General features: G+C 37.4%; 1 protein-coding gene across 1 annotated transcript in view; it reads right to left on the reverse strand.

Annotated features, from left to right (window-relative positions):
* The window catches only part of WDR70 (WD repeat domain 70), a 136,090-nt gene that overhangs the window by 103,478 nt on the left and 4,654 nt on the right, over positions 1–27,958 (reverse strand). The window contains exon 5 of the mRNA XM_075447270.1: positions 23,693–23,897. Within this exon, the coding sequence (XP_075303385.1) occupies positions 23,693–23,897 (205 nt within the window). The remainder of the gene's footprint in view (positions 1–23,692; positions 23,898–27,958) is intronic.

Consider the following 27,958-nt stretch of genomic DNA (forward strand, 5'->3'; position numbering starts at 1 on the left):
CTAAGGTTGCACAAGTGTACACTCAAGAGAAAGCTGGAGAAAAAAAAAACAACAATGTGAGAGATAGCTAAGACGCTGTTTTACAGCAACAGAAAAAGAGAAACGTTTTTAGGTTTGTAAGAGTGCATTATCCACAAACTTGCATGAAGAAGGAAGCATCCAGATTTGAAAGGACGTTTCAACAACTTTTAATTTCCTCTCTTCTAGGTGTTAGAGTTGACAGATGTATTCTGATGCAAACTTGCATGTTATTAACCTCTGTTTGGCTCAGATTCATATAATCTGAGTTTCTGAATGTGATGCATCTAAATACGGAAAACACTTACTTCGGACTTCCTATACAGCCTTCAAAGAGAGACACATAACTCCAGAAGAAGAATCAGTGTATCAAAAAACAATTATCTGGAGACCTCTCCTCTTCTTTAATTAATCAGGGAGTGCAAGGCAACTAAATTCCTAACATAGATGCCTTGATTAGGTTGGATGAATCAGGGCCTGCGTGTATGTATTATCTAAAATTTTGGCCCCATAAAGATAAAGAAAAAGGAAAACATTACGGTAAACAGGAGGATACATGCAAACACTGGTATGAATCATCTTGGCTGATATTCTCATGAAACACTCACAATATCTGTTACTTACGGAAAAACATAGATAACTGGTAACTACGTGACAAATACAGAAAACCTTCAAAATTGACAGAAACATTGTAAGGGCCCTAAAAAATGCTCTCTCTCCCAGCTATCCTTTAACTCAGGTAACACTCAAAACGGCACAGAACTTATGTCTTTAATGTGAAGTATAGGAAGACTAACAAGAGGTCATTCTTTCCTTTAGCGAGCTACAATGCATTACTCCAGGGTATATTCAGGAATTAAGGAGGTGCTTAATTAGATGAACTTCCTTTCGAATGCCTACAGGAAGTAAATTTATTTCTTCAATATGGAAATGGTACTGTGGCTAACTTCTCTCAACATCATCTAATCCACAGCCTCACAAAATTTTTTCTTATGATCTGAACCAGAGTGTTTTGTCAGGTTTAACCAGCAAGGGAAAAGACATTAGATTAAATCTTCATTCCAACACATGACTGCCTAAAAATAATAAATTTGTAATGTTATTATAGGTCAGACAGAACATATTTTATTAGATGACAGGTCAAATGGCAATTCAGAGACTGTTCCCAGAGACAGCAGGTAACATGAATTAAATCTCTTCTTACCTTTCAAGCCACTTACTGGCATGTGCCCTTCTGAACACATTCCAATGGCTTAAGAATTTACAAAAGGTATTGCAGTTAAGAGTCTCAGCATGGTTTGAAAATATCTTTTTCAGATATAAACATCATACTTCTAAAGTACAGCAAAAAGCCTGCCTGATTTGTCTCCTAGGAGACAGACTTCAGGAGGTTACTATTTTTCACCTAGATTCTAAAATCTCCTTCAGATAATTTATAAATTTATAACAAGTTCTTGATTTATGAATGCATAGTTTATATTAATATTTATTGGTAATTGTTCTCACAATGTATACCAGAGAAATTCTCTTGAGCCATTTCTAAAGTAAGTTGTAATCACTGATAAAACTGATTTAAATCTAAAATTGCCTGCAGTGGTTTAAGTTTCCTTTGCAGTTTCTGGGAGATCGATTTACCTAAGCTGAGTGATCTAGTGATATTTCAGTTATGTCACATTCTGCTCCCATAACCACCTATGTATTTCATCTTATCAACTCAATTTCAAATGTGTATATTTCATATTTGCCAGAACAGTATGCATGACTGCCATGCACCACCAAAAAGCACCCATGTTCAGTCAAGACACCGTTTTACTACAGCAATGAGACATACAGAATTTCTACTACTTACTATGTTAAGAATGAAAAAATCACTAGCATTTTCAGTCAGACACTTCCTTCATTAAGATTACTCTTTACAGCTGAATAGAGTATTTCATTTTAACATAAAGGAATACTTCTATTTACTCTGAAACAGTAAAATAGCACACACAACTATCAGCTGACAACCAGCAGAAACAAAAAGAAGCAACTAAAACCTTTGCTCTGAAAGCTCTGCTCAGCCTGGTACCTAACCACAGAATAGCTTAATTCTGAAACCATAAAGGACAAATACTTGTGAACTTTCCTTGGCGTTTAAGTGCCAAATGCTTAGTTCACATGCAAACAGGCCTCACTTGTGCATTTATAAACTTCACATCCAGCCCGACAAGAATTTCTGTACCCTACAGATTCCACGTGGGATTTCTACCACAGGGAATATGCCCTAAAAGACATGTATGAAAGAATCTAAGAACACAACATAGGATGCAGGACCAGACCGAACTTAACTTCCATTAACACACAACATTTTTCAGCTTGCTAGCCAGTTCACTTAATTATTTACATTAAATTCACCCTAAAACATCCTTTATCTAAACTATACAGACTCTTTATCATTATCACCCTTTGGCAAACTTTAGAAAAAAAAAGCATGAAGTTCTTTCACTTGACCCACCAAGACAAACAATGAAAACCAAGATTACACTAAGAATTCCAGAAGCAGTATCCTTCCTTTTAATAATTAGAACACTTTTAGGTGTTTTTCAGTCATTAAAATAGCTTTATTGTTCTCCAGAATTACTTTCTGTCTTAAAAAAATTATTTATGAACTATTTTAGAATTTAGAAACCATACGTACGCAAAATTTAACATTTTTTTCAAAAAAAATGCCTCCCCTCTATATATTGTAAAAGTCAGTGATACCATTAAGCCTTTGTAATTCATGCAGCAAAAGGCAATTTTAGCTGCATGCACTTCTACAGCAGTACATTAAAATAATATATGCAATAGAATAAGTATTACTGATTTTTTTGCAAGTTTTGTAAGCAGTGGATTTAAGTTCATCAGCAGCACTACACTGTAAATTTTAATTTTTGATTCATCAAAAATAAAAAAGCCAATGCAACCAATACTCAATATTTGGCACTGCTGCCTAACACAGACGTGGAGATTACTACAACTGAAATAAAATGCATTTTTCCTCTCCTGAAAAAAACACCTGATGTTCACTTTAAGACTGTTGGTGATCATGTTAGCATAGAATTTCATAAGCATCAGCGATATAAGTAAGAACCTCTATACCAGTATAACAGCAAGCTCATTATTGTGAATTATACATATTTTAATGACCAAAATTAAAATATTACACCATTGGTGTAGACTAATCCTTGACATTTGACTTTGTGCAATTTATTTCATTCCTGCATATCCCAGTTTCCTCACCTGAAAAATCTGCATAAATAATATCTATCATAAAAAATCTGCTACAAGGTTTTATTCAGCGATGTTGGTGAAGTTCTTCAAACTCCTCAGGGATCCTATTACTCTTAGCAAACACACCACAGTCAGCAAAACTAAACAATCACATCTCGAGAGAGTGGTCCACAGACTATACTTTTCAACAGTTCTCCAACTGTGACTGTAAAAAGGTGTTCACTCAAACTTTTACTCCAGGATCTGAAGAAAGACACAAATTTATGCATATTGGCCCACTTAGTGACAAATATTCCAGTTGTCTACAAACTTACTTATCAATTAGGATAAGGAATTAAAACTGCAGGGAGAGGGGGCAAAGAGTCATCAGCTAGCCACGCAAAGATCTACAGTCACAGGGTGAAGGTAGGGGGGGTGGGGGTTGAAAATTACAGCATGTCTAAGTTACTGCAGGAAGGAAGGACAATTTCCTATCTAGCTCCCACAGCTGGTTCCAATTCTATTACTGTTTCGATTACTAATTCTCCCATGCCACCCATAAATTACCTTCAAAACATTAACATTTAAGCTGTCTTATAGCAGCACAATTTTATGTAATGTGACATGAGAATAAATTGCTAAGTGAATTTATGCATCTGGAAAGAGGAAAAGATACATTTATATTGCACACATGTGAGGTCCATGCTTGGAAGAAACACATCTTTCTCCATGATTCACTCAGGTATATTCCTTTAACTAAAGCTTATGTCAGAACAAGGTAGTGCATTATGGCCAGACAATGTAACTCATGTTGTTAAAACTGTTGTCATACCCAATGGCACTGCAAATAACTTTCAAAACGTTCAGAGCAAACACTAAGCACTAGGTTAAAAATCACAGCCAGTGTGAATATCTTGGTTTTATTTTTAAACATAAACCCCATCATTTTTTAAAGTTGTGCCCAAGAATTATAAAACATGCTTATCTTCTATACATATATATGACGTCTTACTATAGCAATTATAAATGTTTGAGACACTTCCAGCACACCGTATCAAAAATACTCACTTCTACACATGTAATGTAGTCTGAAAATTCCAAATGACTATAAATAAACCTGATAAGACACACAACTAAATAGAGAGCCATTGATTGCTATATAGCAACTAAACAACTATTACTGCTCAGCTGTACATTATACAGGAACAGAATAAAGACCCCAACACATTTTCCAGTGGAATGACACCCACATGTCAAATCTAACACTTATAGTCGTTCCTCAAGGAGCCTGAGGTATAAAAGCATACAGAAGAAATGCTTTCACTTTTTAAGCCAGACTAAGATTAAGATCCATTGTCTAGACAATACAGAAAATTTAGCTGTGTGCATGGAGAAAGCAGGCAAAAATTCAAGATCACACCTTACCGAAATGCCTCATTTCACAGACTTTTACTGACATTATGTTAAGACCTCATATATTCTTCTTACTCCATAACTGTTAGAAAATGTAAAACATTAGATACCTCCTGTGAGAGCTTTCCTTAAATTATTCAACAGGCTTCTTGAGCTCTACAAGGAGCTGCTGCAAATACTCCATAGCATACAAAGATAACATCAGTTATCAGAAAAGTCTTCTTCCTTTTACAATCTAAAATCTAAGTTTTGATTATACGACTCAGGTTAAGTCACTATTAACCATACACACAATAAGCTTATTAATCTAAGTGAGATGGATTAATAGCAACATGCGTCTTCAACTTTGTCATAACAGACAGTTAACAATATATTTTTAACTCACACTTACACAGAACAAAGATGACAATTTCGGATGTTCAGACGATGCTCCAAAATTACTTTCTTTTGGAGTCCGTGGAAAAAGGAACTCCAGAATTCAGATCTCACATCTACTACATATCTGTTGTGAGATTTTAAATAAGACAACTGCTTGTTGTCTTAATGGGATAAAAGGTCTCATCTTGCAGGTGTGCCACAATGATACATTAAAAAGTCTCGTAGGTTCACTCATGCATTTGAGCTGCTCAGATCCTACCAAGCCAGAAACCATTGTTAATGCCTGTTATTAATATAAAATCACAGAATAATTTGAGTTGGACAGGGCATTTAAAGCCCATCTAGTTCAACCCTCCTGCAGAGAGCAGGGATGTGTTGAACTCAATCAGGTTGCTCAGATCCCCGTCCAATCTGACCTGGAATGTTTTCAAGAATGGGGCATCGACCACCTCTACCAGGCAACCTGTTCCAGTGTTTCAGCACCCTCACAGTAAAGAACTTCTTTATATCCAGTCTAAATGTACCCTTCCTTATTTTAAAATCATTGCCCCTTATCCTATTGCAACAGGGCCTGCTAAAAAGCCTGTCCTCTACTGAAAGGCCGCAATAAGGTCTCCCCGCAGCCGTCTCTTCTCTGGGCTGAACAGCCCCAACTCTCTCAGCCTTTCCTCACAGCAGAGGTGCTCCAGCCCTCAGATCATTTTTTCTGGCCTCCTCTGGCCCTGCTCCAACAGGTCCATGTCTGTCCTGTGCTGAGGGCTCCAGAGCTGGACACAGGACTCCAGGTGGGCTCTCACCAGAGCGGAGCAGAGGGGCAGAATCCCCTCCCTCACTGTGCTGCCCATGCTTCTTTTGATGCAGCCCAGGATACGGTTGGCTTCCTGGGCTGTGAGCGCACATTGCCAGCTCCTGTCAAGTTTTTCATCCACCAGTACCCTCAAGTCCTTCTCCTCAGGGCTGCTTTCAATCCCTTCATCCCCCAGCCTGTATTGATCCCGGGGGTTCAGGACCTTTCAAGTGCAGGACCTTGCACTTGGCCTTGTTGAACCTCATAAGGTTCACATAGGCCAACTTCTCCAGCTTGTCCAGGTCCCTTTGGATGGCATCCTGTCCCTCAGATAGGGTACCTTAACATATGACATAAGTCCCTTACAAGCTCATTTACAAAACAAAGTAGAAAGAAATTAAAAAAAACACATTAGGAAACAAAAAGAGCTCTGTGCATAGTGCTTGTATTACAAGTGAAATCTTGGAATTGTTGACAAAATAGACCTGTATTATTTCATATTTCCTGGCTGACTGGTTGAAGTTACCAGGGAATGCACAATTCAATAAGTACTGTTTCCATAAATAAGCAAGCTAAATAAACCCTCCAGCAGTTCTTCCCCTGTAACAAACAAGTGCTTAAACATAGATCCAACTTGCTATTCTATCAAGAGAAATGAAAGCATAACATAAGCCAAAATTGGTGTGAGAGAAGCACAGAGCTTATAAACACTTGCTGGCTTTCGACAGGAAAAGATGAAGTGGTTGGAATGAATGTATAATCCATAAAATAATGTGAATCAAACGCAGTCCAAGATTATTTGCTCAGATTTGTTCAAATTCCCTGCTATGGACATTTTCCAGACAACTAATAAGGAAGTCAAAACAAGTATTCCCAATTTTGCACAGTTCACTGGTCTTGTGCAGAATTTAACTCCCATTTCTGGAACTTGTGAAGAATTCAGGCTTACAGAATATTAACGTTGTGTTTGACATCTGCCTTGGACATGTGACCCATGAAGTGATACTATTTAGTTTTGAAACTAATGCTATCTCACATAATACCTACAGCTGCCCCGGGCTTGACTGTTTCCCAGGCAACAATTTACACGTCACCTCTTGGGAGCCACACAGAATGGAGAACAGATAAGCTAACAAAACAAATTGTTTTGCCCTGAGCTCTTCAATGACATTATTCTGTTTACAGATAAAGTGCATAATACAAACCACTTGAAGGCTTTTCTTTATGTGCCTGCTTTTTAAGTTTACCTTGCCTGCTGTATCATACATTCTCTTACTCTGGATCCTCACTTCAGCTGGCCACCACAGGTCTGAGACAGCAAAAATGGACCTCGGAGTAGAGAATGATGGCATCGTCTTGTCTTCAGGTTCCTCTTGTGAGATGCTGATAAACCTCTACAGACAGGAAGAAACTCCTCCAGGGACGCTTTATTCAGGTGAAGTCTCCCTTCACAAACCAATTACTTCAGAAACCACTATATCGGGCAATCTATTTGAAATGGGAAAACCCTGACACTGATGGTAACCTGTTCTACGCATGAACCCCCTGCCTTTGAAATTTTAGTGTAACACAGAAGTTAGAAAATAGAGAAAGCAAAAGAATTCTGCTTTGAAAACACAATGATCAGCTTGACATAAACATGTACCAGAATTACTAAAACTTCATTATTAAATCAATTATTAAATAAACTTCATGCATTCTGAAATCCTCACAGTCACTATGACAATGAGCAATTCCAGTACCATGGAACATAGGTGAGGGAACAAGCTAGCAAGAGTGAGTAAATGCATATAAATAGATTTCTGCAGTTGGTTGTGGGTATCCAGAGCTTAGAAGTATCTATTAATACTGACAGGCACAGGGTAGATACACATTGCACTGTCAAAATTTTGCACAATAAAGGGAGTGGGAGAGCTCTGGCTAAGACATTGGAATTTTTCATAAGCTTAGATATTTGCTCTGAGACGATAATTACTGTTCAAGTGACAGTCTTATTTACAAACCTGCACTTCAAGAACTCATATAACCCATAAGCTATATTGTGAACCGCATGCAATTTAAACTACCTACCCCAATGGATGCAAAACCTGAGATGACCTCCCTAGAACTTGTAATTATAACAAGGTATGGTATGTTAAGCCCAACATTTACACAGTAAGCCCTTCTCACTGTGAAAGTGCCAAGCTGGGAGATTAATGTCAAGCGTGCCTCAGAGCTGCTCCTCCACGTCTCTTCAGAAAGAACAATGACATGGAGCGAAGTCAGGCAATATACTATCAGGGGCTGTCACACAGTGCTTTTAGAAAACTTGTGAAATCTAAAGCTGGGTTGTCTTTGATGAGAGATGAGTGGTTACAGATTAAAGATAATATTATTTGTTCATCTTATTTCAAATACAAACATGCCGCACATGTGTTTGGATTCTTGTATCAGCTCCTGGCCTGCAAGATATATTTCCTAACAAAGAAAGCTTAAAGCCACCAATAATCTTTCTTTTAGACTATTTGTGCCTCAACCACTCCTGATTTTATTTTTTATCTGGAAAAAGTACAATAAGTACAAACAGCTTTGAACCAAAACCAGTTATTAGGAAGTTCTCCTGCTCAATTTAGTTCTGAAAGTGAGCCAATTACATTAGTGGTTATGCAACCATCAGAAAAAAAAACATACCTTTAAGATTCTTTCCTGCCCACATATAAATCATGTCTCAAAAGCTAAAAAAAAAAAAATTACATCACTAACTACTATTCCAAAAAGGTGAACAAACAGGAATTGCCAGAGTCAGCTCCTAAAAAACAAAAACCTTCTTACTGTACTTAGAAAGCAAGTAGGTTTGATACTTACATAACCATCAGAAGAAAACATGAGCTTTGCAATCCCACGTTTTCATTATTTTTTCTCTCCATACTTTTAAGAGTAATACTTATGAGTAATACTAACTCTTCTTCTGACACTTCCCTCCCTGACAAACAGCAGAGGATCCACAGTCTTTTCTTACTCCACTGACTTACTGCACTATTAAGTGTTTTCTCATGTTATTGATTTTTATTTGCCTATTTCACCTCTCTATCATTTAACTGCTGTGTATGATCCATATCATAACAGGTCTTCTATCATAAATCTGACCATATACAGTACTTCAAAATGCAGCTAGACAAAAAATTTTCTCCTAATCAGCCAGACAAGTTGGGTAATTTCTACAATATTCTGCCACTCATACTTGGTTGCAGAATCCATCATGAGGTTACTCCCTAAAAGTATCAGACAGTATTGTGGCTTCCATTAATCGCAACATTGTGAGACAACTCCCAAGAGGTAAACTAATACAAATTGCGTTAAACTACACAGAATTAAACTACAGCTGACAACTATTATTTTCTGACAGGATAGAACTAGTTTTCATAACTATCATGTGATTTGGGCTGATGCTCATTTGAAATAGCATTATAAATAGCACAGTTATAACTAATTTAGGTTTAGTGACATTCATTTTACTCTGGGGAGTCTGCTGAAAATGCAGTGAGTTAGTTGACTACTGCTCATTGTGCATTCAAACACTGATTGCAGTTTCTTATTGGGACTATGAGACTTCAATAAGTCACAGAAAACTACCACTGGGCCTTCTTGTAAAGTCAGTGTCTAATCAATGTATCATAATTGCCTTCCCTAAGAAAAATATTTACAGACAGCAACTGGACTAAACCTCGTACTATTTATACTATTAATTTAGAGATAATTGAAAGTATCTGCCCTTAGAATTGCAGCTGTTACATGCAGAAACTTCCTTTATTACTTTATTACGTACATGCTTGCATTATCACAATACAAACATAAACATTTATTTGATATTTTAAAAACCTATTTTTCAGAGATTCCTTTTCAGAAAGGAGAAAAATATGACACGGAGCCACCAGAGATAGGGATACAAGCAGGAAAGGGACACAGAGGATGAACAGAATGCCTGATCCCTACATGGCACCTTAAAAAGAAATATCAGCTGCGACATAGCACAGGTCTGTCACAGAGAAAACAACAAAACAAAAGCCCCAAAATAACTGACTGCCCTCACCAAAGAAACTGCTAGATAAGGCAGCTTTTAACCACAGAACAGAGGAACAACTCTGAATGACTCTGAAAAGACAGGCAAAAAATTACAAGTTAAACAAATGAAGTCATTAAACAAGTTACAGTATCACTGGCAGAAAAGAGATCCATGTCAGAATTTTTAAATTATTTTCTATCGAGATACACTGAGGTTTACTCTAGCATAGTTATTTTTAGGATTTAATTCTGGATGACAGACATAATTCTATGCACTGCAGTCAGTCACAAAATTATCGCACACTTTATGCAACACAACATTTCACCTCGTGTGTCTGCACACCCATGTATGTCATCTAAACAAGGCAGGGAAAACCCGAGGAAAAGTAAACATCTGAAGAATACACAAGTGATATTAAAAAAGCAGCTAGCACATGGGAGTTCACATCTTCTGCAGAATTTTAATATTCTCCACAGGAAAAATTAATGGGAGTCAAAAAACAATTTATTTTTTAGATGGTCTTAAGACACAGAATGCTCACAAAGACCAAGACTTAAAGAAGGGTTGTGTTGTCTTTAAAATGATTCAGCACTCTGTGTCACACCAGTCTTGTGAAATAGGTATGTGCAATTTGTAGACACAGAGGATGATTAAGACAGTTATTTTTTCTTCTGAATTTCCATACCTGGTATTTTTGGTACTCAGTAGAAAAGGTAGTAATATGTACTTAAAGAAGGAATGTCACTGAAGAATATGTTTATGTTTAAATCTAAGACAATAAGAGCAGTTACATCATGACATTTACTTTGTAAGAGAATACACTATTTATATTGAAAAAGGTTACAAATCTGGTAGCACTGAAAGCCAGCTGATCCCTACAGATGTGGCTGCGCACTGATATGTAGGTTTGCTTTCCTTGTAGAGAACAGCATGTTCCAAGACAGCTTAAGTAACAGGTTGGTCAGAAAAAGGCAGATAACTATAAATGCAGATGATGCATGGAACTTGGAAGATTACCAGCTTAAGAAAGAAATAGTAATTATCCTATGAGCTATGATTCTTCTCATCCCAATGTATATTTCAAGGTCTTTATGTGTGTGTGTGTGTGTGTGTGTGTGTGCGTGTGTGTGTGCGTGCGTTACATTGTATCTTTACCAAAACACTGAAAGATTCTAGTTTGAAAATTGTGCACTAAATTTGTGAAAGGCTTAAGAATTTTCAAGTGCCATAATTGTTGCCATACAGATGTAGTTCAAAAGTTTAAGAACTAATCACTGTTTTTCCTTTCTGCTTAGAATGATCCCAGTATGAAGAATGAGGGTTCACTTTTTCCAAAGAATTGCAAATTCATCTTGAAATCTAATGCTGACATGATTTGCTTTTAAACTGAGCCGTCTGCATCAGCCATCACCTTTACAGATAGTTTATTTTTTGAATGAAATCTGATCTTTTACTCCTAATTCAGCTCTTTCAGTCCTGTCAAACCAGCATTTTTACAAAATTTGCTTTGTGCCTGCACATGTGTAGTGCAACCGCAGTATCTGACAGCAAAGCATTTACTCAACCTGCAGTAAATATAAAGGCAGGGTTCAAAGTAGGCCCAGAGATGAAGGCTCAATAACATACAGAAATTATGTTACCCATTTTTGCTAGTTGTCTTTTGGAGACAATGACTAATAGCCAAATAAGCAGGCAATCTCTGCGTATTGTAAGAAAACTGAATTCTTTCATTACTTTCATTTCTGGTATTTCAAAACAAGCATGAACCAGCACTGTGGTATACTGAGGGGTCAAGGAGGCTTTAAGACCCTCTAATCAACTTTGACAAATGAGAAAATGCTGAATCATAGGACACAGCAGCAGAGGTATACTACTTACAGACCCGTTTTTACTATGCGTGCATTTGTCCTGCCACGAGATTTTGTTTGCTCTGAAACTCCAGAGATTTAGCATCATCACTGTCATCATAAGACCCAACATGAAGAAATATTTTTTTTTCCCCCTCTTTAAATTAAAAAGTAGTAAGTCCTATGGTTTGCCTGTACTATGTGATAGGAAGAGAACAGCTAATTCATGTAAGCTAGTAGAGGCAGACATTAATATAAAATCTGTCATAACTCATAGGACATTGCAACTCTAATAAAGGTTCTCAGCTCTTTCTGACACCTGAATTAATCTACAAATACATACCATAGAGTGACAGGGAAATATCACCTATATTATGGTATTTGTGAAATACTTGACTTAAAAAGGTATTTTCTAGCATTTCCGTGCAAACAACCATGTATTAGTGAGAACTCTAGCTTTTGCTTTCATTCCAGAGACGACATTAATTAATTAATTGAATATTTTAACTCGCCAAAACCATTTTCTCCATGACAAAAGTTTTGGTCATGCATAGAAAAATAAGTACTATTTCTAATTTCTGTAGCTCTTCCAGGATTTATTTCCTGCATTCATACTCATTATTATATGAAAAATGACCCATAGGGCCTCCGTACTGTAAAAGGGCCACCGTGACGGAGTCCAACCATTATTTCAGAAGTTGTGTTTCACTACATGAGAATGTACATGTGTTCACTGCAATGAATTCCACGCATCTAAATAATCCAAATCAAAACCTTTACATAGTACTATTTATTCTGAAAACTGGTTTCAAGCTACTTGCTAAACAGGGCTGCATAAGCTATGCAAGACAAACAGAAATTCCAGGAAGGCTGGTGTACGTCTAAGCTGGTTTCAGTGCAACTGGGTGGTGGAGAATACTGATGTTAGCTGGCAGTATTTGGGTTAAGGTTTATAAAAGAAATCACAAAAAATTTTAAGTCAAGTACTGACTGCATTTCATGTAGACAAACTCAAACCTGTGTTATCACCTACATTAACTGGTGTATAAACTGCAACGCAGACACAACAGCAGAGAATGAACAATCCCCCCCATGCCCCTGCAACCGTGCTCCCTTCACAGCTAGCCTCAGCTAGCTCAGTGCTGTCCCAAGCTGCCCAGAATGCACAGTGGTTATTTTGGGAGTCTGCCACTGCTCTCACACAGACACATAGAAGACTGCTCAGTTCCATGAGCTCCTAATTGCACACTGAGAGCACACTTTGCTGCAAAATGTCATACACCTTTATTTACTAAACACTGGTAAATTAATTGAACCTGGAAATAAAAATGGAAATCGTAAATCACCCTCTTTCTGTTAGTAGCAAACTATGTTTTGTCTCTATCTTCCTCCTCATCAATACGTAAAAGCAAACGTACAATGCTGGTAGTTCCACTGATCACAGGTACTCACTCCCACTTACAAAACTGGAAGTCCACGTTTGTAGTCCCACTGAAGTCAACCCAAGCATCGACACCGAAAAGGATCTAATCCTCCAACCTTAAACAAAGAACCTGAGCTGCATGAGACAGGTATTTATTAGCTATTTGCATTAAATCCTATTTCAGAAAACTAAACAGAAAGCTCCTTATCCCTACTGTGTACAGGCCCTGTCTGAACTTTTTTTTTTTAAATATTGGGAAGTTAAGGTTACATAATTTATCACCTTTTCGCTATTCTTGCACATGATGCTTATGATATGAAAATAACTTATGCTTTATAAATTAATGTTTTACTTGAAACCAAATGCTACATCCAACTTATCTGACTTCTCAAAATACACTCATATAAATAGGTGTAAGATCTTAAAGGCTTCTTTTTCAGTTTTCTTCTCTCTTATCTCTCATTAAGTAGGTATTCTTTGAGACATTTCAAAAAGTTTCTCTACAAAAACAACAGATGTAAAACTGGTAATTTTCAAAATTCAAATAAAAGACTTCTATTAAAATAAAAATAAATAAATAGTTTACAAAATAGCAACAAGTGCTCTCACTGGAATCCAACTTAGAGCTTCAAGTGTACTTCAAAAGTCTCAGGACTGAACCATGAAGGGGGATGGTTAACAAAAACCTGTATGAATGATTCTTTATGACTCTTTAGTTCCTTGGGAGAAAGTAAATCTTTTGGCTTATGAAAGGAAATCAGAAAAATTTTGTAATATATTTTCATAACATTTGGTTATATGAACATTTACTAATCCTCAGTTACAATGCTGCATCAAATAAACATTTATAAACAGTAGCCAAGGTAACTCAGCAAAATACTTTTCAAGATGCTAATAATTTGAAAGTAATTGTATTGAGTATTAAAACACAAAAAAGATAAGCAGGAGTAAAGGAAGGTAGTTCAGTATGATTGTTGTACGATCTGTACAGTGTTAGCATCAACTATGTATATTCCCTACATACTGCTAAGTGTCCACCTGCAAGTAAGAGATGCCACTGCAGCAGTTATAAAACATTACAAGTGGTAGTCTCACATTCCTAAAAATCCAAAGCCATCTTTTAAACAAACAGCAGACAATTCAAGAGTCAATAAAATTGCTCTCCAAGGATATCACTGGAGCAGTCTGCAGTTCCAACAGTTTAACATAAATCATCTGTTAATCAAGAATCCTGTGAAGACTTGTTTTGTTAAGGAAATGTAACTGCATGTCACTTACACTCTTCCTTCAGATATAGCCATTTTAAATTATTTAATCACCCCCACCATAAATATTTCAAATACTTGTTATCAAGCACTTTATTCTCCTCTTCATTCAAGCAAGAATTCTCTATACCTGTATTTCTCATTATTCTGTTTAAAGCATAAACAACTTTTTCAAAAAGGTAAAATTCACTTGCCAGATACAAAGAAAACCTACTATCTTCCATTTACGTATTCCACAGTGATACCAACAGTGTCAAATACAGTGCTAGTATCAGTTAACTCCCTTTCCAAATTTAGAAATATTTTATATATTTTAACACAATATGCTATTTGTTCTTCTTTATAAAAGTACATTGGAAATTCATTGCAATTGCCAACAAAATCATAACGTAAAAAGGTAGTCACCACTTTCTTTTGACTGTGTGTTTTAGGTTCTCAGAGAGTAAATTCACTTCAGTCTCTTCACCTCCAAAGATCCCAAATTCTACTGAAAGTTAATAAAGTAATATTTAGGATCAGACGTTCACATATCATGGCATGAATGAATTTTCCTAACATTTCCAAGCACATATTCTTGTTAAATACCACTATATCAAAAGTACAATCTTGTGACAGATACGCATGTAGAGTATGTGCATGTAGAGTATGTGCTGTATCCAGCGTGACCTGGATAGGCTGGAAAGTTGGGCAGAGAGGAACCTGATGAGGTTCAACAAAGGCAAATGCAGGGTCCTGCACCTGGGGAGGAACAACCTCATGCACCAGTACAGGCTTGGGGTGGACCTGCTGGAGAGCAGCTCTGCGGAGAGGGACCTGGGCGTCCTGGTGGACGACAGGTTAACCATGAGCCAGCAGTGTGCCCTGGCTGCCAAGAAAGCCAATGGGATCCTGGGATGCATCAAGAAGAGTGGGGCCAGCAGGACGAGGGAGGTTCTCCTTCCCCTCTACACTGCCCTGGTGAGGCTTCATCTAGAGTACTGTGCCCAGTTCTGGGCTCCCCAGTTCAAGAAAGATGAAGAGCTACTGGAGAGAGTCCAGCGGAGGGCTACGAGGATGATGAGGGGGCTGGAACATCTCCCCTACGAGGAGAGGTTGAGGGAACTGGGCTTGTTCAGCCTGAAGAAGAGAAGGCTGCGAGGGGACCTTATAAATGCCTACAAATATCTGAAGGGTGGGTGTCAGGAGGATGGGGCCAAGCTCTTTTCAGTGGTGCCCAGTGACAGGACAAGGGGCAATGGGCACAAACTGAGGCACAGGAAGTTCTGTCTGAACATGAGGAAGAACAACTTCCCTCTGAGGGTGATGGAGCACTGGAACAGGCTGCCCAGGGAGGTTGTGGAGTCTCCTTCTCTGGAGGTATTGAAGACCCGCCTGGACAAAGTCCTGTGCAGTTTGCTGTAGGTGACCCTGCTTCGGCAGGAGGGTTGGACTAGATGACCCACAGAGGTCCCTTCCAACCCCTACTATTCTGTGATTCTGTGATTCTGTGAAAGACTCAGAATTTTTTTTCTTAGGAAGTAGGTCACAGAGTTTTACAGCTTCGAGGATACCAATGCCTCAAACATACCTGGCAAAAATACTCAACATTTTTACTCCCCCTCCAAGGACAATAGAGGACACTAGATTCCACAAAATATTCTGGCTATACAGAAACCAAGGGTCTCAGGAGAGATGAGCATGAGGATCCCATGTTTCAAGCACAGGAGTTCTACAGCCACAGTGTACCTGCCCCAGAGAAAAGAACATTTAGCATCACTCCATAGCAGTTCCCTTTCCAAATACAGAAGTGGTATCCACAGCTCCTAAAGAAGCTTTCTACAGGCTCAATCAGGGCAGGGTGACCTGATAAACTGTCTGTAAAGGAGCTGGCAAACAGCAAAAACAGGACACAAGATGTAGTGTCATCTTGTGTAGCAGCAATAAATTACATTCTATAGCACATTTTATTTAACACTACTATAAAGTCACCTCTAGTTTTTTGACAGACACCAAATATATGCCTATGAATTTTCTCACAAAATATTTCTAGAAACAAACTCCTAGGACTAAGTATCTATCTGTAAAGGAAACATTCTAAAACTTCTCATATTCAGTCATGCTACTAATTAATTAAAATCCTTATCATGCCACCAAGAAGGCATGGTATCACACATAGCAGAGAAGTCTTGGCCTTACTATGCTCTGCAGAATTGATAAATAGAGATCTTGTAAGTGCATTCGTTTTCTCTAGGGACAACTGGTAATCATGAACTCTGGGGCACTGGGCTGGAGAGGAGCAAGTACCTCATACCTTTTTATAAAAGGCAAACATTCCCTAAGGGAATTATCCTGTGAGCTTCCTCTTGTACTTTGTCCACATGATGCACTCAGTTGTTTATGTTAAGTATTCCTTCCCTTCCGGGTTCTGACTGGTCCTCTCATATTATTACACGGAGCTTCATTACACTAAATTTAGGGAGTTGATTTTATTTTTATTAAGCTTAAAAATCCTTTCTAACTCACTTTTGAGGCAATCTTTCTCATTCTTTGCAACGCCAGTAACCACATCAATGATTCCTACCAAAAATTCCATGACTTGTTACAAGTCTCATAGAAAGAAAATACATTTTCCTGATTTTTAGAGTAGAAATACTGTCAAGATCTAAGAAGATACTATGCATATATATGACAAAAGTATTTTCCTCTTGAATGTATAGGAAGGTAACACAAAACGAAATTGAAAACAACAGTATCTGCTACCTATTTTTCATCAATGACTAGAAGTAGTTAAAAAATAATGCCTCTCATCCTCAAACCCACACTTTTCTGTCTCTATTGTGCACATAAAATTTACTTTGTTCAGCTTGCTTCACTTTTCTTCTTTGGACAAGATGCAACATCACTGGTTAAATAAGATTCAGCAGTTGCTAGGACAGAACAATCCTCAGCCTAAATGTTCTAACTCCTTAGGACAACTAAAAATTCCCATAACATTTATTTTTACACCACCATGATTTTTAGCCTGGTACCATAGCCAAATCCTAATTGAAGCAATTATGGTCTACTTAAATTCTCAATCTAAATCAGCAGGAAATGGCTTTCTTCCATTCTGAACAAATGAGCATTGCTGGTATGTCCTGTTAGACCTCTGCAAAAATTTAAAAGTGTCTCAAAACAATTCTAAAACTTGGAATGTGGCTACACTATCATTTTGGAAACATGCCCAAATCAGAGTACAGCCTTGAAGAGGCCCGAGGCTGTACTTGTTTCATGGACATAATTACAACGTGATTAGTATCCCTTTGGTACTGCAGGGAGAAACAGTTCTCCATTCCTAAGAAGATTCAACTGTAACTAAGCTCCAGACAGAAGACAAAGCCTTGCAAATCCATTTGGCGAATTCTTCCAACAACCACCTCTATACTGTTGCTTCATGTGAGGAAGTGTCACAAGATTTTAGCGCTCCATTAAGTTCTGTTAAAGATCTTAGCACATTTTCTAATGCTGTGTAGAAGAGAACATTAACAAATACACACTTTCTTACTTACGCCTTTTAATAGGTGTCATTCATTACCTTGAAAAACGCTTATGTCCTAGATTTAAAGCTATCCACCCACCAACCCTGACATTACTGCTTTGGCTAGTCTCCTGTCCCTATCCAATCAGATTTTATTTTGCTTGCACAAACACCAGATACACTTTCAGTGCATCTTGCCCAGGCAAAAAAGGTGGCAAAGACTCTATTATATCACCCTACCTCAAAATTTACCACATGAAGTACCGCCCTCATTAAGAATCTGCCCTCTGAAAAAGAAGGCCTTTTCTCTTATGAAACATCCCTGCTTGGAAGCAAAAAGATTTTCTTTCAGTTTTTCAGAAAGGCATACTTCTCAGGGTAGAAACCAAACCTGAAATGCTTCAGACTACAGGGATGTTCTGCTTCCTTCCTTCCGCTCTCAGGTTACGGCCATGGGAAAAACTGGCACTGACAATCCAACCAGGTTTTTCCATCATTAGGAGAAAAAGTACTACAGAAAAGCACTGATCACAATTCAGAAAGACAACTCTTCGTCTCATTTTCCTCACTCCTCAAATTAATGTCTTTCATACAAAAAGGAAAAATACGAGAGAAAAATATCAAAGGGAATTGATACCAAGTGTACCTATCGTCCTTAAAAAATAATTGATACAGCAGTATTCCTTACATTACCTCAAAGCAAGCACTGTAAAATATTTGCATAAGTACTTAAAAGCATATCGTGTCTTGTGAAGAATTATCACTTCTGGAATGAATGGAGGTGAACTACACTAAATTAATAAGTCATTAAATCTAAATATTTATTTGTTATTAACACAGAATTCAATCAAACACAGAAAAATGCTTTACAACAGCTACCATGAAGACTTCAGTATGTAAAATGAACTTACTTAAGTTCAGAGAAAAAAGTTAGAATCCACATACGTCACACAGCATCTATGTCTCTCCTCAAAAATTTATGTTCAGTTTGTATTACACATAAATTACAGAAATGTATAATACTCAGAAACTAACAGTGCCAATTCAAAACATTCAGCAAATAACTGCTGTTACTCATCTGCCTATAAAAAAAAAAAAAAAAGAAGGCATGAAAAATTCCCATCAAAGATAATAACCACCAGCTACTCCTTCCACCTGATGATTATTCAGTAAAATACCCAAAGTGAGCTGGGCAGCCCTGGGCCAACTCTAGACTCAGAAGATGCTAATCTCATAGCAAGCAATTTTGACATATGTCTCTGTCGACAGTCCATCATAAGAAAGCAAAAAACAACTGAACAAGCAGTGGTGGAAAAACTATGTTCCTATAATAGACAACACATCTAAAGTCATGCTTGAGAGACAATGGCAAGCTACCAGGGTGAAGCCAGTATTGTGATACATCTTATCTGTTACGCAAAGTCCAAACAAGACTTTGGATTACAGAACTGCAACTTATATAACTATAAAAGAAAAATTTGTTTCCTTCAGGGTCAAAAATACAGATACTTCTGTTTTAAAGACAGTACTTCAGCAGCAAAAAACAGTAACAAGAGAGATAGTCTCACAGTACATCTGGAAACAAAACAAAGAAATTATCCAGTGGAGCTTTCTGTTTCTCCTCTCCTAGTTCTGCCCCCATGCGTACCACAGACTGATGTACAAGCAAGAACAAGGAATCAGAGAGTTCTCATAACAGCAACACCTGCCTTCCTCGGGGCTCACAGGATCACACTGTGATCACCAATCGATCAACAGGAAATCAGAAAAGCACAGCTGCTTCCTGATTCCCTTCACAGGAAAGAAACTAACTGAGTTCATGAGCAGCGGTAAGGGGCGGCTTTAGACCCCAAAGGCCTCTGGCATCCATGCTGACAAAAAATCTTCCCAGTTATAAATTAACTGTTTAGACTGAAAACCCACAAGTCTCATATTTCTGCTGCTCTGCTTATTCTCAACCAAGTCTATTCTGGATTGTTTTGTAACTATTGTCTTAAGTTCAGACAAACTTAAATCACACCAGTCTGCAAGTTACCTTTCTGCCTGAAACTTTTCATTGGGGTCTTTTAACTCTGGTTTCTGGTAACTCCACTTTACCGAGCCAGTTGTAGCATTATTCAAATACATATACATGAAAAATTAATACCACAATCTTGCTAGAAATGAATACAATCAACCAGTAAACAAAGCACCTACTGAGAAAGACAGGTTGAAGTAAAATTAACTGTTTCTGCACATTGTTTTCCCTTTGGCATTCTAGAGAAGCTTACAGAACCAAAGCAAGAGTTTTGCTAAACAAGATACCTACTGCCCTTTGGAGAGAGATAATGAAAATAAAAAATATTCAGGTCTCAGAATCCATAAATCTGACAGGCATACAAGCAATTCCATAATTTATTTTTAAAAATCCTTATCTCATTGGCATATAACAGACATCAGGTTGAAGAAGAATCCAGTTATTTTTTCCAAAATTATTTATATGTATTGTAGGCTCCATTTTGGAGATTCCAATGCACAAAGCCCTGCTAAGGTGCAGACATCTTTCATAGAGGACCACAGAAAATAGGTACCCAGCACACTACAGCACAGAGGGATTAAAAGAAATAGCTATGTTCTGTTACTTTGCTGATAACCCCCTCTGCTCTTCATAAGCTCCCTCTACTACTAAAAGCCTTACGCTGCCTTATGGAACATATATATTGCCTCCAAAAATATACAGCTTTACCACTTCAGAGATGTTGTGCATCTTCCCGCAATTTCTCAATTATCAGATAATACTGTTCTCCCACACTGCTATGCTACATAAACGAGTGCTTAGCATTTAGTTGTTTTCTCCTACAAGACCTCACCTATTCCACAAATATGAATAAATGAAGGACTCTGCTACAGCTTGGCACTAATCTACAGTTTGAATGTGATTACATTTAGGAATCCATATAGCACTCACTGAGATGAAAGAGATGCTTATGTCAAACTGGAACTGTAGTATGTGTAGAACACTTGATTCATCTAAACCGAATAAAAATACCCAACTAAAACTACTCAGTAGAAGAGATGTCAAAGGATGCTAGCATTCCACTGATGATGCAATAAAAAAGATGCTGAATATTTAGTGTATGTCTGTAATAGCCTACTTTACCAATCTGGTGAAACTTTCTTTGATGCAACACAGTAATTTTGCCAATTCAGTATAAGTAGGCAAGACCATCGCCAAAACACACAATTGAAAGGTATATATATATTTTACTCCAGAATGAAATTACAGCAAGGTAAATATATAATGGTTTTTGCTAATCACAGAAAGTGACATCTGTAACAGACCATGAAGCCAGGTGAAAAGTTGTCCCAAATTTTAATCCAGTCTTACAACAAAATTCTGGCTAAACCACAAGCTACTTCATCAATTCTCATTTGCAAAAGAAAACTCAAGTAATTTCTGGTATGAGTTACAAGAAAAATTTAGGTATATAAGTGAAGAATCATTATTTAGCTAATCTGATAAATGTGATTTTTAAGCAAAATCCTCTATGATTTTCCAACACACGCAAAATTCTCTTCATTATTAGGAAGACCGATCTGAAGATACTCAGTTTAGAAATCAACGTAATTCGTTAAGACCCTGACAAGAAGGTATTCCACAGAAATGTAACTTCCTATTTTTGTCCCCCTAAGACAATCGCTGCCTACAGTTCTGGTGTTTCCAAATCTCCATTGTTTACAAAAATAAGTAAGGACGTAACATAGAAACAAAGCAATGAACAATAAAGTCTGTTTAGAAAAGATCGGTATGAACAGCTACAAGAAAACTCTAACGTAAAGTTTTGTGTAATACTTCAATGAAATATTAGCAGACATGGGGCTTAACCATGTTTAGTTGCCAGGGCATAACATAATTTCATAATAATTTCAAGTATACACTGTTTCATTTTAGTGTCGTATACACTGAAATGCTTTGAGCACCCTGGACAATTTATACTCTCCTAAAGATTAGAGATACCCGAAAGTACTTTATTCCCAAGCCTGGTTGTTTCTCTCTGTGTGGCTTCAATTATTCAGCTATGAGGCAGTTACAAGCTTCAGGAGTGCTGACAGCAGAGCAAAAGATTGTTTTTTTTCTAGGAAGAGAAATGGGGACAGCTAGGAAAGCTGTGATTCAGAAGGGCATTCTAATGAGACCCCAAAAAAAGAACAAAACACCTGTGAAGAACAAGCATGCACTTTTTGAAATTTACCACTTCCTAGTACGTACATGCACAAACTTAGCAGATGTTAATAGGTACTTTCAAAAGTTCTTATTCTTTGTGTAAGATATTGTGGTTTTCTTCCGAAATGACAAGCGTCTGGGTTCACCACAATCTGTGTACACACTAACACTCTGGATGGCACTGAAATAAGTTGAAAAGCATTTAGAGACAAAACGGAACAAGCCCGAACATTTCCTTCGGCATCAATAAATGTAAGCACTTTTCAAGACAGCAAATCTTGTTCTGATAATCTGTTGGAGAGATTCATGTTTGACCATATTTCTTGATAAAGCACTGAATTTTACTATGAGATTAAAATGTTCGAACAAGCAGACCTGAGATGGAAGAACAGATGAAAATTGGCGGAAACGTAGTGACTTCGATATGACGTGATCCACAGTAACTGAAGTCTGCTGAGTCTACGACAGCCTCAGGAATATGGACTCACTCTATCGTGCCATAACAGATAAAAGTTAAGAGAATTCCTGACACACATCAATAGTAAGTCATAAGCTAACTCAAGGCTTACAACGTTGTCAAGGAAAGTTGGGGATTTATCCACAGTTGGTTCCCTAAGACAGAACAAGTCATGCGTGGGGTACAGATGAGATCACAGGAGATATGGCGCTAAATTGTATAGTTTGATAATTAGAGAAATCCATAGGCAACAGTGAATCAAGCAGATCAGACAACGTAATAAAAACTGAAAAGGAATTGACAAGAAACCCTTGAGACACTTGGGAATTTGTTTTTTAGGATTAGGTTTATAACTATGTAACACGACATACAGTATTTTTCTGCTACCGAATGGTTCAAAACAGCGTAAGGCTGTTTTTACACAACTTCTGCCATTGTTTCTACAAAACAACATGGAAACCATCATACAAAATCCACTGCCACAAAATATTCAATCCAGGAAGTTTTGGAGAATGAATATCAAACCATCAAACTTTCAACTAGATTTGTCAACAGAGTATCTGTGATACCCAAGTTAGGCTGTTACAGGTTTTCTTGCTTTTAACATAGAAAAAAGAGACAATCTACAACCACTCTAACGAACTAGTCTGGCAACTACTTAGATTTAGAAAAAAATACAAACCAAAAGAAACGAACAAACATAAGCCCTCAGTTATCACAGCTTATTTTCTCAGAACAATTTTAGCACAATTGATCTCCCTAGATTCAAGCCCACCTCTGCCTCCTCTTTCTTGTAAAAAAATCTACACATGCATTGGGAAACAAACCATATAAGTTACTTATATAAAATATTTATTTATAAAGTTTTTTCATAACATGCAAACAAAAAAGAGTAAACAATATACACACACTGATCATGAATTCTCCTTGAGAATGCAAACATTGTTCTAAAATCCTGATATTTTTAAATGAAAACAATTACTTGCATTTGTTGAATAATCATTAGAAAAAACACAAAACACCTGCACTTCAAACAACAGTTATATTTCACCTGCGAATTCAATCATAAAGGAAGAGCACACTTCAAAATCAGCGTCTACTCAAAGCATTAAAACGGAACAAAATACTTACATTATCTTCCTCCTCTGTATCATCATTGTCATTATCGTCATCACTATCCTTGAAACCAGGTGGAAGTGGTGGCCCAATGAATTCATCACCTTCATCATCATCATCACTATCCTCAGCTGGACCTTGAGCAGAAGTCTGGGATTGCATGGAAGGACCAATTAACTCTTCATCTGAGCTATCTCCACTTTCACTACAGGCTGTCTCTCTGTACAGCAAAAAATTTAAAATTACTATTCCAAGAACATCGACACTTCCATAGGAATTTTCACATAAAAGATGCTAAGCACTGTTGTAAAATTGATGTAAACACTGAAATTAGCAGCAAACATAAACTAATTTTTATTAGCAGAATGTAGGTCCACCATCATCTTGGAAGCATACACAAAGCTTTAAAAAAAGGAATACCATAGTGACAGACAGTTCAAAAAACTGCACAAAATCAAACAAAGAAAAAGTTAGACGGACTGTAAAACCAACAATGTCACGTCACTAGTATGGGTCTCAATATCACTTAGAAGCCAACAGGATATATTGTTACCAAGCTTTTTCAAGATTCCGCTTGAAGCTGCAGCTTGTGTAGGTGCTCTGCACCTCTGTTGCCTGGGTGGAACTCAAAATAGTAATCACCCAGGCTCACAACCGGAGTGAGAACCCAAAGCACCGCACTTGCTTTATAACGCTGTTAAAGCGTAACAGGGAATCAGGCACTTTCAACCAAATATTTGATACTGTGACAAACCTAGATTCTAAAAGGTACATTAAATTATTTTGCTGTTGTCCATATCAGTTGTGTGAACACACTGTTTTTGGCACTAGAAAACTGTTGAAAATTTAAGTAGAGCTATTCAGGCCATGTTCATTCCGTTTATTCAAAATAAACGTGCTCCCTCTGCTGGTAGTTATCAAGGAGGCAGTATTCTAACTGGCAGAAGGTCTATAAGTGATAAGCAGAAAACTTTGCCTTTTGACCAGATATAGTGTATCACTACAGTGCTGCCTTGTACTGGAAATCAGATTTGCCGTTCAGATTCAATGAGATAACCTCAAACTGCAAGACTTGGTTTAGGAGCTTGTATTTTAAGAGCGTACACGTGAGTTTTTACGTGAGGAGACTGCATAAGGCAATTCAACAAAGAAAATAAAAAAAGACTACAGAGGTATTGGGTTTTTTTTTTAATTTAGGTCATCACTTAAAAACTATAATAAAAACACACAAGTTTAAGAACATAATAAAAGATTAAGAAAATATGTTGCAAAGTATGTAATTGTGACAGACAACGCAGCCCCACTCCGCCCCCCAAACCAGCTGTACACCCAGCAGGTAGTAGGTCACAGAGCAAATGTTTGTGTCGGATAAGCAACTAACACTATTTTAGGAAGAAATCAAAACAAACTAAAACCAACACAAATCAGGTCCTCAGATGTTACAGTGATGAGAAGGGCTTGCATGCCTGAAAGCTTATCTAATTTTTCCAACTATATTTACTAGTGTAATAAAAGATATTACCTCTCCATACAAACTTTGTTTTGCATAGTGATGAGAGACATTTAAAGACCTAGATCAGGATCTGACTATCTAAGAAATCTAACTCAAATAAAAGAGCTTCTCTTACTCTACAACAACGGGACAACCACTACCCTTTTACCAAAATGAGGCTTTTCCAGCACGTGAAGAACGGGTTGGGACCTTCAAAGTCCTTCAAGTTAGGTATCCCCAAAACTAACAACTTTACCACACTATGCGCAAAAGAGTTGTGTCAATATGCATTCCCAGACTAGCAAACCACATATCTTTCCCCCCCAGAACAATCTATTTAATATTATAGTTTTGGAATGGAACCAAATACACACTGTAGCTGCCAGTGACCAGAACGTATGTAACACAATGATTCAAGGAGTCCTTTCCAGTCCTGGAGTCCCAGATTTTCAGATCTTCCTATCGACAGACAAGAACAACACCTAGCTCCTTCCCTAATTATCTACCTTTATCATTCCCTCATTTGCTAGGAAGGACAACTCAATTAAATCAAACATTCCAGTATTTTGAGGGGCAGTGTAATCACTCTGCACATGAAATGGCCAGAATTGCAGTGCTACTTTTCATCACATTCCAAGCTTGGCAGGCACAGCTAAGTACCTGAGCTACAGCTACCAGTATCCTCTGCTGTACTGGAAGAAAATCAAACGTAAGAACATCCCAATGCAGCCAGACCAAAAGCCCATATACCCTTCTGACAGCAACTGGGAGCGGCGCTGACAGAAAGGACGAAACAAGTGGCACTTCATTCAACTTTCAACTTTCCAGTCATACTCTGCCAGAGGCTGTAAAGAAACCATCAGTTTGCCAGTCCCTTTCCCAGGATTCAGAGAAGCGTAAGGAATTTTTTTTTGCTTCCCCTTATTACCTCCTCAGTAAGTGAAACAAGCTGTAAGGGCAGAAAAAGAAAGCTGCATTTAGAGCACATAGACAGGGGAAATAACAAAAAACATTCCGAGAGTTGTGCACGTATATGGGCATATCCCCACCATGTGTTCATTCTCCTCACATCATCCACTCTATTTTCTCAGGCTTTCCTAGGTTTTTTTCTTTTTATATACCAGGAGATTCAGGTTTCATTTCACAAAGCAAATTATTATTATACTTACACATAAACACTTAAGTACCATAACTATTCTAAAAATTTCTCTACAGCAAAGTAGCTCAAAAGCAAATAGAATCAGTAGCTGTTCTTCACATCTTTTTGGAGTGACCAATTCCTTTTTAAAAGTTAAAAAATTAGTAAGAGGGCTACTATGATTACTGAAATTACTTGGAATTTTAAAAAAAGTAATATTCAGGAAAGTGTTGCCATTTTCAGAGAACAGAACATATACATTAGGTCAGTTAAAAAGAACAACTACATTTCAGATTTAAATTGTCAGTGGTAGGATTGTTCCCCTGAACTAAGGCTGAGTCACAATGGCACGTCTGCTTCACTAGCTTCCTGTTTTTAGCAGTAAGTACAAGGGTACATATCGCATTTTACAAGCAAATATAAAAGTTCCAGGAGAGCTTTTAATGCCACGCCCTCCCTTCTCAATGCTTGGTAAAAACAAAAAAAAGAAAACTTCATATCAGCAGAACTCTGGCAAGTTATCAGGGTCTACCTAATAACTTCGAATACTTCAAGGTATTTGTTGTTTTCCTTTATGCAAAGTCCCTAACAGTTTTCTTCTGTCAAGTCCATTAGCAGAATGAGATAATTAGGGAAAGGTTCTGTATCACCTGACTACTTTCCACTTTACCATCTGTTTTAATTGAGTCTTTATATTGAAGTCACCCATCTACAGCACACGATCACATTACACTTACATTCTTGTGATCCTTCATTATTTCACCAGATAGGTGTCTAAGATCATCAAAAGCGAATCAGAGCACAGATTATTTTACTCTCATGCCCAAGACACAACACAGGATCTATAGGGTAGTATATTGTGCGATCAGTAATTTCATTGAGAGTGCACCACTCATCCAAGTTTTTCATAGAGCAACAGGCAAAAAGTAAATTTTGTGACAGAAATCTGTTCAAGGTCTGAAACACTAAGTTTGTCTCTAATAACCTACCACATATAGACTCTATCAGCCCATATGATACATATATATAGGTTATTAGACTTCCATAGATACAGAAACCCCAAAATTTACAGTGCACTGATCTCTGCAATCCCTGCCATGCAACACAGTTGTGTGTTCCCATCACTTTCAGCTACTTTTAGTTTCCTGGCATTTCAGAATTCAAACTGCCAAAGCACTAGCATTTGTTGTTTGTCAACAACAAACTAATATTGGCAAGTTTGAGAGTAAATTTCAGACTGAAGTCAAAACAAAATACTTTCTCAGCCTCACCACTACTCTACACAACACGCATACAGAGTTTCTTCGCTTTCTTCTTCAGCAGGCAGGAACAAATACATTCTATCTACAGGTGGGAACAATAGCTGCTCATTAATGTGCTGACTTAATTTGCCCTAATACTTTTAAAAAATCCACAGATAACATCATTGTTATTTCTTTTAAAAGTACGCTGAACAGGATTAGGGAGGAGATTGCAAAATTAACTACTAAATATACATAACATCAGTATTTACAAATATTGACTCATCTTTAAGAACGCACATAAAAAATTTTCAAAAAAACCCCCAACAGTATTTCCACTGAAATACTTCAGATAACACAATGTTCACACAAGCTAAATGACATTCATACTCTCAAAAAAAAAAAACCAA

The sequence above is a fragment of the Opisthocomus hoazin genome, chromosome Z, assembly GCF_030867145.1.
Source record: "Opisthocomus hoazin isolate bOpiHoa1 chromosome Z, bOpiHoa1.hap1, whole genome shotgun sequence".
Taxonomy (NCBI): domain Eukaryota; kingdom Metazoa; phylum Chordata; class Aves; order Opisthocomiformes; family Opisthocomidae; genus Opisthocomus; species Opisthocomus hoazin.